We start from the raw sequence: 16145 nt of genomic DNA on the forward strand, positions 1-16145 counted from the left end.
CTAAACCTTGGGCTCACACTCTCCCCAAGTCTTTGGTGGAGTCATGAGGAGAAATAAGCTTTTGTTTCTGCTTAAGATTAACTGCAGTTTGTCATGCCATTCCAACCCAGACAAACTGTAGTCCATCTTAACTACAGTTAAGTTGAAACAGGCCCATTTCGAACCATAACTTTTGAAGCTGCCTTGCTTCAACTAACCACAGTTAATATCAACCAAAGTTTAGGGTTTGGTTAGAAGAATAAACTGCAGTTAACATAAAGCAGAAGCTTTAGATCTCCTTCTTGCAGTCCCTCACTGGAGGGGGAGAAAGAAGGGAAGAGCACAAAAGTCTGAGGTGCACTGTAGTAATATTAAACCCCCGTTTAGCACTGCATCTGAATGCAGCCACTAACTACTGCTAATCTTTGTTGTAAAAGGAGCACCAGTCAGTAGTTTAACGATTCAAACACTATGTACATAGAATAATGATCCTCCAAAGATGTGTCATACGAACCTAACAAAACAGGGACTAAATGGTCTGGTGGGCTACTGGAACGTGAGACACAGTAATTTTACAAACGGTTGGTCCAGAAAGATACACTTCAAAAGCCAAAATGGTTGCTCTTAGCTTGGTTTTGACCCCTTCTCTTCACAAGCTCTACCACGCAAAAAACTATACAGGCTTTAGGAATTACAATTGCCAGATCCTGCAAAAGTGGGACTGTTAGTGATCCCTTTTCTACCATTAAATGCTGGAGCGAGAAGGAAGTCATTACAGCATATGATATAGGCATATCATTTCCAACCTGTGACATAAAGTTAGTTATTACCCCTTTCTTTAACAGTCTGAGATTACATTTATTATTTAAAGTGACGGTGGGCGGGGGCAGTTATAGCACAACCTTTTCCCCTAACTGGATGAACAGAAAGCATAGAGCATCTTTTATCTGCATATGCTAATTGAGCATCCCTATATTACAGGTTTCTATTATTCTTTTTATGCAAGGTCTTTCTGCCCCTAATGCAAAGTTGGCATGGGGACAAGAGTTCAAATTCATTCAAAACCAAAACATTTGAACAAAAGGATTGCCTGGTGCAGAATCTTATTTTATTGTAATGCCAAATGGTTAACACAGGTTATGTGTGGGTGGGCTGGAAATGCTTTTCCAGCTTAAAAATATTTTTAGATACTTAATACTATTATTTGCTGCTGCAGGTTTAACACTGATGCGTCTTACCACTTTCAATGGTTCTAATTTTTCCACACCGAGAAGCTTCAATATTGGGTAGGATGTAAATAATGTGATTAAGTAACTAAATAGCCTAGAGTATACACAACCCTGACCACATTACTCCACTCCAAGATATCTATCTCTCTCTCTCTCTCATCTATCTTTTTCTTTCTTTCTTTCTTTCTTTCTTTCTTGCTTGCTTGCTTGCTTGCTTGCTTGCTTGCTTGCTTGCTTGCTTGCTTTCTGTACAATTTCATTTAACTCAAGCAGTTTGACTTGCATACAGCTGAAAGTATTGCTTACCTGCAGCAAAGTGCAGCTGTGCAAGTTGGGGGAGGAGAGTGGGAAATCGACATCCAGCAGGAAATCTTTATTCTTCAGACGCCGGGTCTTATGCTGGTCATCTTCCTCTGGTTCCCTCCAGAAACGAAAGTGGTGGAGCCTGTAGGCGGCTTTCAGAGACAGGAAAAGAGCTAACCATCTGAAAGAAATCACAGCAGACATTCTTATTCATACCTCTGCGAATGAGAACTTAAATACAGGCATACCTCATTTTTTTGTGTCTCACAGATATTGCTCCTTGCGAGGACGCGTGCGCAGCTGCAGGCAGCCCGGCTGCTTCCAGGGAAGGGAAGCTCACCACCACCCCTCTTCTGGCCATGGAAGTGGAACTGGTTAGGGCTGGAGACAGGTTTGTCCCCTCCTCCCTTGCAGCCAGGGGGCCCCTGGCTTAACAGACTAGAGTATAGTGTACACATAGTGCACACATTTTATATAACAACAGCAATGGATTGCTTCCCTTGTTGTTGTTGTTATCACTATGACCATTTTTAATGCTTGATTATAGGTTTTGTAATTGTCCAGTATTCCAGCATGGAATATATATAACTATCAGCTGTAAACATTTTGCAATGACAGAAACATGCACCCATTTTTCCAGCCTATTTATATGCAAGTGATTTTTGAAAGAACCCCCCGCCCCAGTCATTGTTTTAAGATTCAAACAGAATTGCTCACCTGGCTAGATGTCCCTGATGCATGAGGTTAGCAATCTCTGCTGGAGAAACATCAATAAACCGTAGGAAAGAGAAACAACTCTCTTCTTCAGCACCTATAAAAGTGACACAGCTTGGAATAAGCATCTGCTACAGGAAACAACAGACATAATACAGTGCTGAAAAATGCAGGTTCCATCTTCTTAGTACCAAGCTACAAAAGTACCATTATACTGGGTGCTAATATGTTCTAAATTGAAGTACAGTCGTACCTTGGATCCCAAATGCCTTGCAAGTCGAATGTTTTGGCTCCCAAACGCCGCAAACCCTTATGTGAGTGTTCTGGTTTGTGAACGTTCTTTGGAACCCGAACGTCCAACATGACTTTTGCTTGGCTACAGGAGCTTCCTGGAGCCAACTGGAAGCTGCGCCTTGGTTTCCGAACGTTCTGGAAGTCAAACGGACTTCCAGAATGGATTCCGTTCGACTTCCGAGGTACGACAGTACTATGTTCAGTTCTGAACAGACTAGTTTAAGATCAATCTCATTAAATGAGAAGAATTAAAAAAACAGAGCTCTGAAAAATGAAGTATTTGCAAGATAAACCAATAGAAGGAAAAGCTCTTGGGGGAAGCAGTGATGGCATACACCAATAGATTTAAGAAGACAGCAGGGGGTCAGACTAGAAGCCCCTTTAGGGCTCTACAATTGCTCTACAATTCTAAGGTGAGTTCTAAGGTGAACGACTGTTCATTTATTGAGGAGAGGGTGATAAAGATTTCATCTACAGAAAGGAAATTTGGGTTAAGCATTAAGAACACCGAAGTGTAAAACAGTTCAGGAACGGAATAATCAATCTAGAAGGCACTGCCTTCCTTGGAACTTCAATTAAAATAAAAATTCTAATCCTAGTGCCAATAAAATGTCTTCCTTCACATAATGAAAAGAGCTAACTTCACCTTTATGTTTTTCAACCTACCTCTCCTATGGAAGAGAGACTGCTGGATGTGGTCTGGAGCAAAAGGAGAAAGTAAAAACTGCAACCACCTATAAATTGACAGAAGAATAAAAATGGGACAATTTAAACATATATTAATTAACTCAATGTTCAATGTTTTGCTTCTTTTGTATGCTAGCCTTCCTCTAAAGAGCTCAGAACATTGTTTTTGCCTAACAATGCTGTGAGGGAGATTAAGATTCTATTCAGTCACAACAGCTAAAATCCATGAGTTCTCAATTGTTTTCTAGAGGCTACAATCACTCTACCAGGGAAGATCCCAAAATGGCTTCAAAAAGTACAAAGAAACCTCCTCCATGTTGCCCAGAGAAAGGACTTCCTTGTTTGTTTTGAAGCCATTTTTTAGTCTTCCCTGGTGCATTTGTGACTTATTATTTCTCTACATCCCATTAACCATAGCTGTGAGTAGCTGATTTTTCACAAAGGAATTGGTTGGAATGGTCCCTACATATTTTGCTCTGTATCTCTCAGTCTACAGGGTCTTCAGACTTGCTTTTAAAAAAGGAAACAAAAAATGAAAGGTTAGAATCTGGATCCCCTGCTGGCTCTGGGCCCAGTATAGTAGGTTCACCTGTATCTTCCCTCTTGGCAGGTCTGCCAACATTGCTTACCTGTCCCGTGAGTGGTTAAACACCCTGATTTGCCCGTGGCGGTAGAGAAACTTTGAAATCTGGTATGGCTTTACTGAAATGTGAAATGGAGACCAAGTTTCTTGTCGTTCAAAGAGTTCTGGGTGATTGCAGACCTATAAAGAAAATTTAAGTCATCAGAACTGCAGAGGAGTTTCTACACAACAACCTGTGTATTAATTCTTCATAATAGCTGGAAAAAACCTGGACAAATTGCAAAGCATGTCCTTAATAGGACTACTTGATTAAAAGTGGTTTGAACATCGTAATTTTAAAAGTTAATCATTTTAGGCTAGGCACATGTGAAATCTAGGCAATATAACTGTGTTCTCGATTGCCCATCCTGCTTTCTTTCCAAAGGATTCACTCTTCCCAGCACAAATTAATTTGTATTGTGTGAAATGGCTAGAACTCCAGCTGTGACCTATTAGCTGCAGCATACAGTCACAACTAAAGACTGACTGCAACTTGTTCAGTGTTGCACTTGAATGTAATGGAATGTCGGTATCTGGTCATTTTTGCTGAAGTGATCATCAGACAACCATATCAGTGTAACCAGTGTTCACAAATCTCACCTTCCGGAACTGCATGACTAGATTCATGAGGCTACTGGTAGTGTTCTGTGCTTGCTGGGTTGTACCCATGGACGACTGCAAAAGGTCATCAATAGAAATTTTGTTCTTCAAAGCCTGGTACAGTAATTTTTGCCGGCTGGTTTGCTGGCAATACATAAGGATCTCAATCTTAAAGAGAAAGAGAGAAAGAGATTGAAGCATATTAAACTGTTATTGAGAGAAGCCTATAGCAGAGCCAGGTTCAACCCATACACAATCCATGAATGACTGTAGTGGATAGGGCACTCACAGCCAGCACAACCTGATTAAAAATATTTTTTATCAAGGAGGGCCTTCTTTTAATTTTAAAGAGTGCACAAGACAGAGAATGTAGAGATGGGGCTTGCTAGATTTCCCCTGGGAGGGAACAGCATGGATGAGGTGGCAGGTACTTTCAAAACTGAAATCTAGAAGCAGGAAAATAAAACAGAGAGGCAGGGAATGGAAACTAAGCCAACAAATGTTATTTGTGAGATACAGTGGTGCCCCGCAAGACGAATGCCTCACAAGACGGAAAACCCGCTAGACGAAAGGGTTTTCCGTTTTGGAGGTGCTTCGCAAAACGAATTTCCTATGGGCTTGCTTCGCAAGACGAAAATGTCTTGCGAGTTCCTGCGGGGGTTTTTTCCCCTCCCCCCCTTTTTCTAAGCCGCTAAGCCGCTTATCTGCTTATCCGCTAAGCCGCTAAAAGCTGCTAATAGCGCTAATCCGCTAAGCTGTCAATGGGCTTGCTTCGCAAGACGAAAAAACCGCTAGACGAAGAGACTCGCGGAACGGATTAATTTCCTCTTGCGAGGCACCACTGTATCATGATGCATTATAGTCAATGTTATGGAATAGGCATAATTTTGTGGACTGAAAAATGCTAACAGTAGCTGCATGACAGAGCATCAGCCTAGATACTCTGGGTATGATAATGCAAAGTCTTCTTTGGACTTTTAAGTCTGATTTTGCAACATTTGATTGTTGCGCTGAAATGCTGCTCATTGCAAATAAAAAGCAAAACCAAAATCCACCCCTACGATTACTACATCGACAATAAAAAAACTAGGTTTCTCTACTTTCATTTTCATTTTGTCGTATCTCATAACTGCTAGCAGTGACCAGTTTATAAATATGAAGTGATGCAGCCAAGGTCTCGGATGTGCGAATGAGCGCATTCTGATAACTGACAAAAAGGTTTGGATACACAAGCTGACAATGCAGCATCTGTTCATTAACTGACTTTGCTTTGTAAGCTTTAAGGATTTTTAGGGTCATATTTTATATAAATGTACAAGTTTTGAGAGAAGATGAGAATGCCATTTGAATGTGCTGGTAGAAGTTCAATAACTATTGGAAAGGGAGAGGCCTTTTGAATTCTGATTTAAGGGAGAACACGAAAACTGTAAAGCAAGATATAATTAAAGCCTTAAAAAAAGTTAACAACATGAGGGGAAACAGAATTTAATTCTGTTTGGCACCTTATCTGACAGCTCGTTTTCCACATCTTTTTTGATTCTCCTCAACATGAAAGGCTTCAGGATCATGTGCAAGCGAGAAAGCTGATCTGAAATTTGATGAGAAAGAAACAACAACCTACGATTAAAAACTTGTCAGTTTGCATTTCTTAGTACAGAAAGTGTGGATCTGATGTGTAGAGATCTTTCCTATTCTAATTCATTCAAGAGGGTTCTGGAAGCTTCTCTGTGTGAAATAAACAAGCAAAAGGTTTATGATGTTTGGGCTATTCCTTCAGAGAAGTTGAGTACAGCTGGCTTAAACTGGTTGTGTTATCTTTTTTTGTCAAGGTCATGCTATGATAATAGGCTAGAAGGAGTCTGGGTCTCTCTCTTTTCTATCTCTTTCCTTCTGGTGTGCTGCTCTGTACAAAGCATGCTTAATGTTAAGATTTAGTCTTATTAGAAGTTATTGTAAGTTTCAGTTAAGTCTACTGCAAGTGGACTTCATATGGACAGTGCCAATCCTGAATGTATTGGATTTGTGACCATTATGCTCATTTGCCTTCAGTAGCAGTAAAGCTCTGCTGGATGAAATATTAGAAGAAGAGTTTGGATTTGATATCCCACTTTATCACTACCCAAAGGAGTCTCAAAGCAGCTAACATTCTCCTTTCCCCTCCTCCCCCACAACAAACACTCTGTGAGGTGAGTGATGCTGAGAGACTTCAAAGAAGTGTGACTGGCCCAAGGTCACCCAGCAGCTGCATGTGGAGGAGCAGAGATGCGAACCCAGTTCACCAGATTACGAGTCTACCACTCTTAACCACTACACCACACTGGCTTTATTAATTGCCTCTGGTCTATTTTTGGCGAATCCTGCAATGTGTTTAAGTTTTCAGTCTGCTAACTATACAGTTGTACCTTGGAAGTCAAACAGAATCCATTCAAGAAGTCCGTTTGACTTCCAAAATGTTTGAAAACCAAATTGCGGCTTCTGATTGGCTGCATCAGGAGCTGCGGAAGCCCCGTCGGATGTTCGGGTTCCAAAAGAACATTTGCAAACTGGAGCAATCACTTCCAGGTATGCGGGATTCGGGAGCCAAAATGTCCGAGTTCCAGGGCGTTTGGGATCCAAGGTACGACTGTACATTAGAATTCTGCTCTGGATCAATATTGAGTAGAGTTCATGACAAAAATAGGTTCTACTATTTTGGTTGTCATTTAGCCAAATTTAACAGTTGTGCCAGCAGTGACCAGCTCATAAAACTGAAGTGATGCAGTCTATGTCTGGAAACTACTAATAAGCACTGACAATTTAAGTTTTGAAAATAACATGAAGTCGTCATAATTAGTAGTTGCAAAGAACCTTATCCTCCATAAATGTGTCTAATCCCCTTTGAAAGGTATCCAATTTGGTGTCCATCACTAGATCTTGTAGGATTGAATAGTCAAGTTTATCTATATGTTGACCTAGGAAGTATTTCACTATCCCAAATCTCAGAACCTGCAGTATTCTTCTTCCCTATGTGAAAAACTGCTATTGCTGCTCTTTCCAAAAACTCATCTGTAGTCTTATCTCAGCTTCCACAAGAACAATCCTTAGCAGCACATATTAAGTCTATCTGAAAGTAGAGTTAAAAAGCAATTAAGGAACAGTTAACAATTCATTTTGGTCACTGCGGGCAGTTCTGCTCAAGCTGCAGAATTCTCATGCAGAAAAGACAGATTCCTGCACAATACTCACTCTCATCAATGGCCGATTTGTTCTCCGCATGGCTTTCGATATCTTTAGAAAACCATTCATTGAATTCCTCGTGCGAGTCAAACAGTGTTGGCATAATGAAATGAAGCAAAGCCCAGAGCTGCAACATAAGAGCAAAAGTAAGTACTAGAAGTTAGCCCACCAAGTAAGTAAACTATAGAGTCTTGCCAGTAACCCTGTCGCCACTTAAAAGGAAGCCTTTCAATAACTATGACAGAGAAGCCCCTCTCCACATCTGATAGTAGGGTGAAACAGGTCTTTCCCTTTTCTAGTTCCAAACCCAACCACTAGGATAAAGCTATGGGCACAGAGGGAACTCCAGAAAGAGAGGTCAGCAAGAGTGCAACTACGCAGATTGCACAAAAATAATTCTGTTTTCTATGAAAGGTGTCTCAGAGTCACACATGTCTGGGTCACTAGCAGGTTTCTCTGCTAGGAGACGAGAACATGGTGCTGTAAATAAAGAAGCAAGACACAGAATAACAATCTTCCAGATGCATAAAGAAAGTGCCCTGACTGTGATTCAAATGCAGAATTAAGCTCTTCTGCCAATTCTCCCACCCTTCATAGTAAATTTTCAGTAGATGTATGAAGGGTGACTGGGTGCCTATTTGCACTTCAGTAATAGCATCCCTTGCTGCCTCATTCATAGTGGGTGCCCCCTTCTGGGACCCTGAAGAATAAGAAAGAGAGAGAGCAGGCCATGTGCAACTAACCCAGCAGTGTAACAACTAAGATTTTGCATCTATTAGAACTGTAAGGATAAAAAATATCATCTGTGACCAGGGAGTGTACCACAAGGTGAAGCAGGGGCCATTTACACAGCAATTCAAGGGGTTTCTGCTGAACAGTTAAACTATCAATATCTGTGGAGCACCAATCAAAATTTAAGCAACTTCATTATCCTAGTCAGTCAGCTTATGCAGATGTTCAAAGTCCATAAGAAATTGTGAAAACACAGAATCATTTGTTTATTCTTTGAAAAACCTATTAACTGGTCTATTATGCATCTTTAACACTTGATATGGGATATAATACTTCCGTTCATTTGATCCATGGTTATTGTTATGGTACAGTGTCCAGAAACATGGGAATGATATGGGCAAACATATGTGGACTACTACTAGAACAGTTCCACTGCCAAAAAGGAGAAGCTAGCTTTTAAACAGAAAATAATAGAGCTGTTGCAGTCCAAGCAACAAATGAAACTTCAGCCTGTGTGGAGTTTCCTCCCGAAGCAATCGAATTCCATGTTTAGATACTAATCAGAATATCTTTGTTTATAAATTAATCTAGAATAGTGTGAACTGGAGGGAGTCATGCATACCTCAGCCATGGTGTTTTGGATGGGTGTCCCAGTCAGCAACAGTCTATTTCGGCACTGGAACTGAAGCAGAATTTTCCAACGAACGCTGAAATACCAATGTTATTTTAATTAATAGAATTTAGCTATGATAAAAAGTGGCAAGAAAGAACATTATTGTATAAGATATCTTCTAGGAAAGAGAAAAGACTACATACAATTTTCTTATCATGTTAAGTCCCTACATTCCATTTCTTTCCTGAAGTTATTCTAGAGATGCAGCATAAGGTAAACCATATGTTGTGATATAAATAAATGATGTCAAACATTACTGAGCCACTAGCTTCAGTCGTGACCCACAGTCTGCAGTGGTGCTGCCATTGAAGATGGTGCAGAGGCTGCAGCTATTGAAGAACGTGGCTGATGGCTGGCTGGCGAGGCAGCCTATGGGATCAAGCATTGCTGCTTCTGAAAGCACTACACTGGCTGCCAGTGAACTACCAGGCACAATTTGAAGTGTTAGTACTAGCATACAAATCCCTTTGTGGCTTGGGACCCAAGTACCTAACAGATTGTGTTCCCCAATACAACCATCTCAGACTCTATTGAGTGGCAGGTGAGGCCACAACTCGTTTGGAGCTAACACAGGATAGGGCTTTCTCAGTGGTGGTTCCCCATTTATGGAATGCTTCCCCTGGAGAGGTAGGTCTGTCTCCCTCATTACTTTCAGAAGGAATTTAAAAACAATCCTGCTTACCCAGGCATTTAATGGCAAATAGATAATGTCCCTGGCAACACTGAAATCATTGGCTGAGATAATGTTTTTAACAATCTTTAGATACGTTTTTTGTTAGCTATGTGTTTCCCAACCTGAGCTCCTTTGGAAGGCAGGTTGGGATATGAACTGAATTAATGAAATAAATATAATAATAATACCCAGGGATTGTACACTGTGCTACAGAGGACTCAAAGGGAAACATCTCCTCTGGGGAGCCGAGCTTACTGCATTACAAGTTCAGTCAAAGTTTATAGTCTTGGATCTAGTGCTTGCAGGGACAGCGTCTTCTATGGCTGCTTCAGCAAGACTTTGAGAGCTCTCCAAGGTCCTGCAGGTACCATGGATTCCTGATGTAGACGATTGCCTTGGGACGCTGCCAGGTTTCTCACAGGAAAAGGACAGCCTTCCATTCAAGTAGGTTAACACAACCCCAAGAATTTCAAGGAGGTGGGTGCTACCAATCAATTCCAACTCAATAACTTGTTAAGAAAGATTTTGGGAAAACATTCCTGCATCCAGCTGAAAAAGTGAATTTTCCAGTCACAAACTGCCCAGATTCCTTTGGGATGATAAAGTATGGGCACCTTGATTTAAGCATCAAAATTTATATACCGCTTGATTGTGTTTGGGTTTTTTAAAATAACCTTCTAAGCTATCACAACAGTGTATATCTAAACTTGGTCATGGTAGCTTGATCAGAGATGGAAAAATTTGTAAGAAAAGAACTACAATATTTTAAGATAGCATAAATCTGTTACAGCCGTGTTTCCTATTCTATCACTGCCCAAAAAGACTCAGATTTTTTTTCTTTCTTACCTAGAGCTACTCTTCAGTGCCTGTGCCTCATCTAGCACCATGTACTGCCACTTAACCCGTTGAAAATACTTCACATCTTGGACTACCAGCTGATAACTGGTGATCACGACATGGAAAGGAGCATCCTGAGTATACAAAGTCTTCTGCAATTATGAAAACATATTTTAGTTATATAAACTGAGTTGACTCGTCAGTGATACTAAGGTAAAATATCTGTATTCAGGAACTCACACATTACATTCCCCATCTTTTTCCATATTCAATGCCTGAGTTAGTGGGGGGGGGGATCCACATACCACATTAAGAAGATTGTTGGTACTCTCCCTTTAAAGTATACCTCCAATTTCCTAATTGGAAGGTCCTGTATCATAATGATTTACACCACGACATGTGATTCTACCACTCAGGAAGCAATCTGCTTGCTATAGTCAGACTTCCACCTCCATTGTTCTAAGAATCAGGGCCAACAGATTCTTTCATAAGAAGAGTTCAAATGTTGGAGCAAGGAAGGGAGATTCCCAGAAGTTCAGAACAGAAGCACACAAGGAAAGGGAGAGTAAGCATAGATGCTGCAACTCGGTAAGAGAAATAAAGGATATATAATGTGGACTAGTGAAAACTGGGACTTAAGTAGAAGAAGAATTTGGATTTGATATCCCGCTTTATCACTACCCTAAGGAGTCTCAAAGCGGCTAACATTCTCCTTTCCCTTCCTCCCCCACAACAAACACTCTGTGAGGTGAGTGAGGCTGAGAGACTTCAGAGAAGTGTGACTAGCCCAAGGTCACCCAGCAGATGCATGTGGAGGAGTGGAGACGCGAACCCGGTTCACCAGATTACGATTCCACTGCTCTTAACCACTACACTAGGAAGGTTGTACAATATGTGATTTAGAAGAAACACAGAGGTAGGTATCATAGGGAAGATGAATATTAAACTAAAACTGAAAATGGGAACAGCATAATGGATATGTTTATCATTTGTCCTTTGGGAATATATCTTCATAGGCTATTGTAAATGAACAAGAACCAGAAAGGCTTTTAAAATAAGTTAAGACGTACCTGACTCCAGAATTTCCTGATCACTTTTCGGTCATGGGGATTTCCCCAGTAAGGTAGCACCTAGGATGGACACATAAACAAATGTCAAGAAAGTGCTTTTTAACAAATCTGAAGAGAAGTGGAACTATTTCATATTTCTGTCCTATGCAAAACAACCCCCCCCAAAAAAAAAATCCAATCAAGCATTATTTTTCATGAAGGCAGGCTGAAATCAGAGTGCAATTCATAGCGTAAAAGAAAAATGCAACAATATTTCTAAAAGCACAGGTCCTATTTGTAAGAAATTGCTGAACAAGAATAGAAAGTTGATTGCAGCATCAATTTCTCTTTCAAATGTAATACGCTGCCATCTGCTGATAAAGCTAGGAACAGCATAAACAAATTATGAGTAAGTATGTGTCAGTACAGTGGTGCCCCGCAAGATGAATGCCTCGCAAGACGGAAAACTCACTAGACGAAAGAGTTTTCCGTTTTGGAGGTGCTTCGCAAAACGAATTTCCTATGGGCTTGCTTCGCAAGACGAAAATGTATTGTGAGTTCCTGCGGGGTTTTTTCCTCCCCCCCCCTTTTTCTAAGCCGCTAAGCCGCTTATCTGCTTATCCGCTAAGCTGCTAATAGCGCTAATCCGCTAAGCCGTCAATGGGCTTGCTTCACAAGACGAAAAAACCGCTAGACGAAGAGAATCGCGGAACGGATTCTTTTCGTCTTGCGAGGCACCACTGTATATGGAAACATCACCGCTGCAGACAGCCAGACTGTTGACATCACATGATGCGCCTATCTGTGGGAAAGAAGAATTTCCCAGGACGTTCACAGGCTGGATAAGTCTTTGTGAAGAGTGTAACTTGAAACCTTCTGTGTGCGCATGTTCAGGAAGTTTGTCAGACGCGCTAGAAGAACTGAACTGAAAGGACGTGTTTTTCTCTAGTGCTGTAATGTCAGAAATAAACATCATGTAAATAGATTTCTGACTTATTTTCTTTCCCCTGCGGAAGGAGGGAGGGGTTGTGCATTTTACCCACGCTTGGGAAAATGTCACCTATCAAATTCTCCCTGGTCTGTCTGGATATCAGCCAGAGGAGGTTACCGGTAAGCAAGCTCCGAGGACAGTGAGAGGGGCCAGCCTCTATGGAGGGGGCTTGCAAACCAACAGTATGCACAGTATAGTTTCTCTAGGGCGCTTTTCACTTTATGCAACAACCACATGAAAATTGTGGTTTTTTTGTGATAAATATGTAAAGTGTGAAGTAAAGACATACAGTCCCCAAACAGACATTGTACACATAACAAGGAGTTGCACTCCTCTGGTTGTTGTCTGCATCTTGCTTAGGGACATGTTCTCTTCCCTCCACACTTTACATGCAGTGATGAAACAGCTTCAAATAATAATAATAATAATAATAATAATAATAGTAATAGTAATAATAATAATAATAATAATAATAATTTATTTATACCCCAGCTATCTGGGCGGCTCCCAACATAATATTAAAAACAAGATAAAACATCTAGGAGGACTTGTGGGCACTGGGGTGATGGGGCAATCCTCTCAGTGTACTAAGACCCCAAAAATGTTATTCACCAGAAATTTAGAAAACAATTAGGAAATTACAGCTAAAAAGCCCGGTGAGAAGAGGGGAGAGAATGAACCAACATGCTTATTACACCCTATCAATTTTCAGTCTAAGCATATAATAGAACAGGAAGTTAACTGTGGAATCATTTCAAGAATGCTTGTTACCTTAAACCTAGGAACAAATCTGGCAAACTCCTGATGCCAGTTGTTTAGGGTGGAAGCCGGTGAAATAATTAAAAAGGGTCCCCAGATGTTCTCTCTCTGGAAGAGGAAAGAGAACTTAACTGAATGAAGCAATATCCGAAACAACATTAAAATGAAATATTGTGTATAAAGAAAATATATAGGCTATGAGGAAATTATGTAGAAAAATATATACAAAGCTCAGTTAAGATAATGGAGCAGTGGGGCTGTAGATCAGGAGGGGGTTGACTAATACAAGGAACACAGAAAACGTGCAGCTATATAAGTCCTGGAAAGGCACTTAAGAATAGCAAAGCAGGTCAATTTGGGTGATGTATGGACTGAAAATAAATGTCAATGCAGAAATGTGTAAGCTAAGGTCCATTCAAACCACATATTAAGTATGGGGGTTGTAAAAGACAAAGAATCCACCTACCTCAGCCAGATGTGCTAACAAGGCAATACTCTGCACTGTTTTACCCAACCCCATTTCGTCTGCCAGGATTCCATTGATGCCCTGCAAGAGTTACAGCCACTTTACAAGTCTAGTCTGAGCAAGACAGACTAAAATGCCCAAAAGACAGCTAGAAAATCAGTAAATTACTGGAGCCCGCTATCCTCCCTCAAACATCAGATGCCACTTGCAAGTTCCATAATATCTGATAATCTGTGAGGTTATCCCTGATACCATATCTTGAGCTGTCCTTATAAAGGATTTTTTAATTACAAGACTATGAGCCCAGTTCATCTACTGGCAATGCATCCCTTTCCTTGGAGCTATACCAAGAAGGAACTCGGCTCAAAGAAATAGCTGCAAGTAAGAATCGCATACCTGCTCATAAAGGTTGGCCAGCCAGTTCATGCCTTTCAGCTGGTAACCTTTCAGTTTACCATTGAAAATGGTAGGCTGTGGAATGTCCTCTCCTGCCCGGATAGATGGGTTGGCAAGGCTGTAACTTTCTCCGAAGCCACTGCCAGATCTGTTGGCAGCCCGAAGGGCTGCTGCCCGACTCTCCTTAGCATCTTCATCAAATGACCGTGTCTAAACAAGGAGAAGTGTGGGGGGAAAGGTTATAACCCATGAAAACTTAGTGGAACACCATTACCAGTGGACAAACCTCAGTAGTTTCTACATGAGTAGAATCAGGGTTAACAAACTCATTGTAGTAATATTTCCCTTTCACTTGCTCATGCTTTAAAATCATCAGAAGCCAGCTTTCTCATAGTTTCTATAGACACAGAATTCCAAATTAACAGATTTATGGTGCACAGACTAAACCTAGTAATATATAAGGCAAGCTTAAGTATCCCGTTCCTGTCCCAGGCACTCCAGAACACTTTACCCCGTTGTTCTTTCCGAGTAGTTACCTGGGCCTGATGAATCCGATAGGCATCTTCGGCATTCTTCAGGGCCTGAGCCTTGTAGTAGTTACTATCTGAAAATACCACCAAATTTGGAAAAAGAAAAAAGTCCACATGGATTAATCTCAAGCCTTCATAGATAGGCCAAACACACACATATCCAAAAGCCTGCAATACAGCAATGACTTGCATGATTCACCTAAATCATGTTCAGTTCACCTCCTTACCATAATCCTCCTGGGTAATGTTGACTACGACTCCTCCACCAATATCAATCTGCCTCTGGATAGAACTGTCTTCAAGTTTCCTCAAGATTTCCTCCTGGATTCCATCATGTCCTATATCACGTTTGCGGCTCATAAAGTGGGCATACAGCTCAGTCTGCGTAATCAGGAAGTTAAGTTTTCTCTGCTGCCGTTTAGCCTAAAATAAGTTACAGAAGGACACAAGAAATCACAAAAGTGCTCACTTTGGCAGGATGTATACCATAGTAACCTCAAAAGAAATTAAAACAATACACGTAATTTTGATGACTGTAAACATATTGAAGACTTAATTATATCCTTGTACCATTTTAATATCAAAGTGATGAGAATCACCCTATCACTGCAAAAACATTTGTTCTTTCTTGCTAACCTTGAGATGAAATCTTATGAAAAGGCACTGTATGTTTATAAGATAAAGTAGACCTTGGCTGGATTATACAAAATTAAAACAGAAAACAGAGCTTAGACGGCAACAAAAACAAAAGACATTTTCAGCTGAAAAGAAACACAGCCAGGCCTTTCTTTAGTGGCTTGCATATTGACACAGTAAAAGATTACTGTTCAGGGCATGTAAAGAGATCTTATTTCTCAACTAAAGGAAACCAGCACCCTAGCACAGAAAATTGTGCTATGCAGGCCAAACAGTGGCGTAGCGTGGGTTGTCATCACCCGGGGCAAGGCAAGTAATTTGCGCCCCCTAACCCTATCCCTAGGGCTTGCCGATCGAAAGGTCGGCGGTTCGAATCCCTGCGGCGGGGTGCGCTCCCGCTGCTCGGTCCCAGCGCCTGCCAACCTAGCAGTTCGAAAGCACCTCCGGGTGCAAGTAGATAAATAGGGACCGCTTACCAGCGGGAAGGTAAACGGCGTTTCCGTGTGCGGCTCTGGCTCGCCAGATGCAGCTTTGTCACGCTGGCCACGTGACCCGGAAGTGTCTCCGGACAGCGCTGGCCCCTGGCCTCTTAAGTGAGATGGGCGCACAACCCCAGAGTCTGTCAAGACTGGCCCGTACGGGCAGGGGTACCTTTACCTTTACCTTTAACCCTATCCCTAACCCCCAGATGTTGCGCCCGGTGCGGCCGGGCCCCCCCTGCACCCCCCACGCTACGCCACTGAGGCCAAAGGACACCTG

At 41.4% G+C, this 16145-nt stretch overlaps 1 protein-coding gene across 3 annotated transcripts in view; it reads right to left on the bottom strand.

Annotated features, from left to right (window-relative positions):
- Positions 1 to 16145, bottom strand: part of INO80 (INO80 complex ATPase subunit) — a 55326-nt gene that overhangs the window by 23633 nt on the left and 15548 nt on the right. For all 3 annotated transcript variants that reach the window (XM_079964277.1, XM_079964276.1, XM_079964275.1), the window contains exons 10-24: positions 14978 to 15173; positions 14757 to 14824; positions 14221 to 14430; positions 13825 to 13905; positions 13371 to 13466; positions 11630 to 11689; positions 10569 to 10711; positions 8999 to 9083; positions 7654 to 7771; positions 5931 to 6016; positions 4429 to 4596; positions 3836 to 3969; positions 3186 to 3253; positions 2229 to 2322; positions 1515 to 1692 (exon numbers count right to left, since the gene is read on the bottom strand). In XM_079964277.1, the coding sequence (XP_079820403.1) occupies positions 1515 to 1692; positions 2229 to 2322; positions 3186 to 3253; positions 3836 to 3969; positions 4429 to 4596; positions 5931 to 6016; positions 7654 to 7771; positions 8999 to 9083; positions 10569 to 10711; positions 11630 to 11689; positions 13371 to 13466; positions 13825 to 13905; positions 14221 to 14430; positions 14757 to 14824; positions 14978 to 15173 (1785 nt within the window). The remainder of the gene's footprint in view (positions 1 to 1514; positions 1693 to 2228; positions 2323 to 3185; positions 3254 to 3835; positions 3970 to 4428; positions 4597 to 5930; positions 6017 to 7653; positions 7772 to 8998; positions 9084 to 10568; positions 10712 to 11629; positions 11690 to 13370; positions 13467 to 13824; positions 13906 to 14220; positions 14431 to 14756; positions 14825 to 14977; positions 15174 to 16145) is intronic.

The sequence above is a fragment of the Podarcis cretensis genome (genome assembly GCF_951804945.1).
Source record: "Podarcis cretensis genome assembly, chromosome: 1".
Taxonomy (NCBI): domain Eukaryota; kingdom Metazoa; phylum Chordata; class Lepidosauria; order Squamata; family Lacertidae; genus Podarcis; species Podarcis cretensis.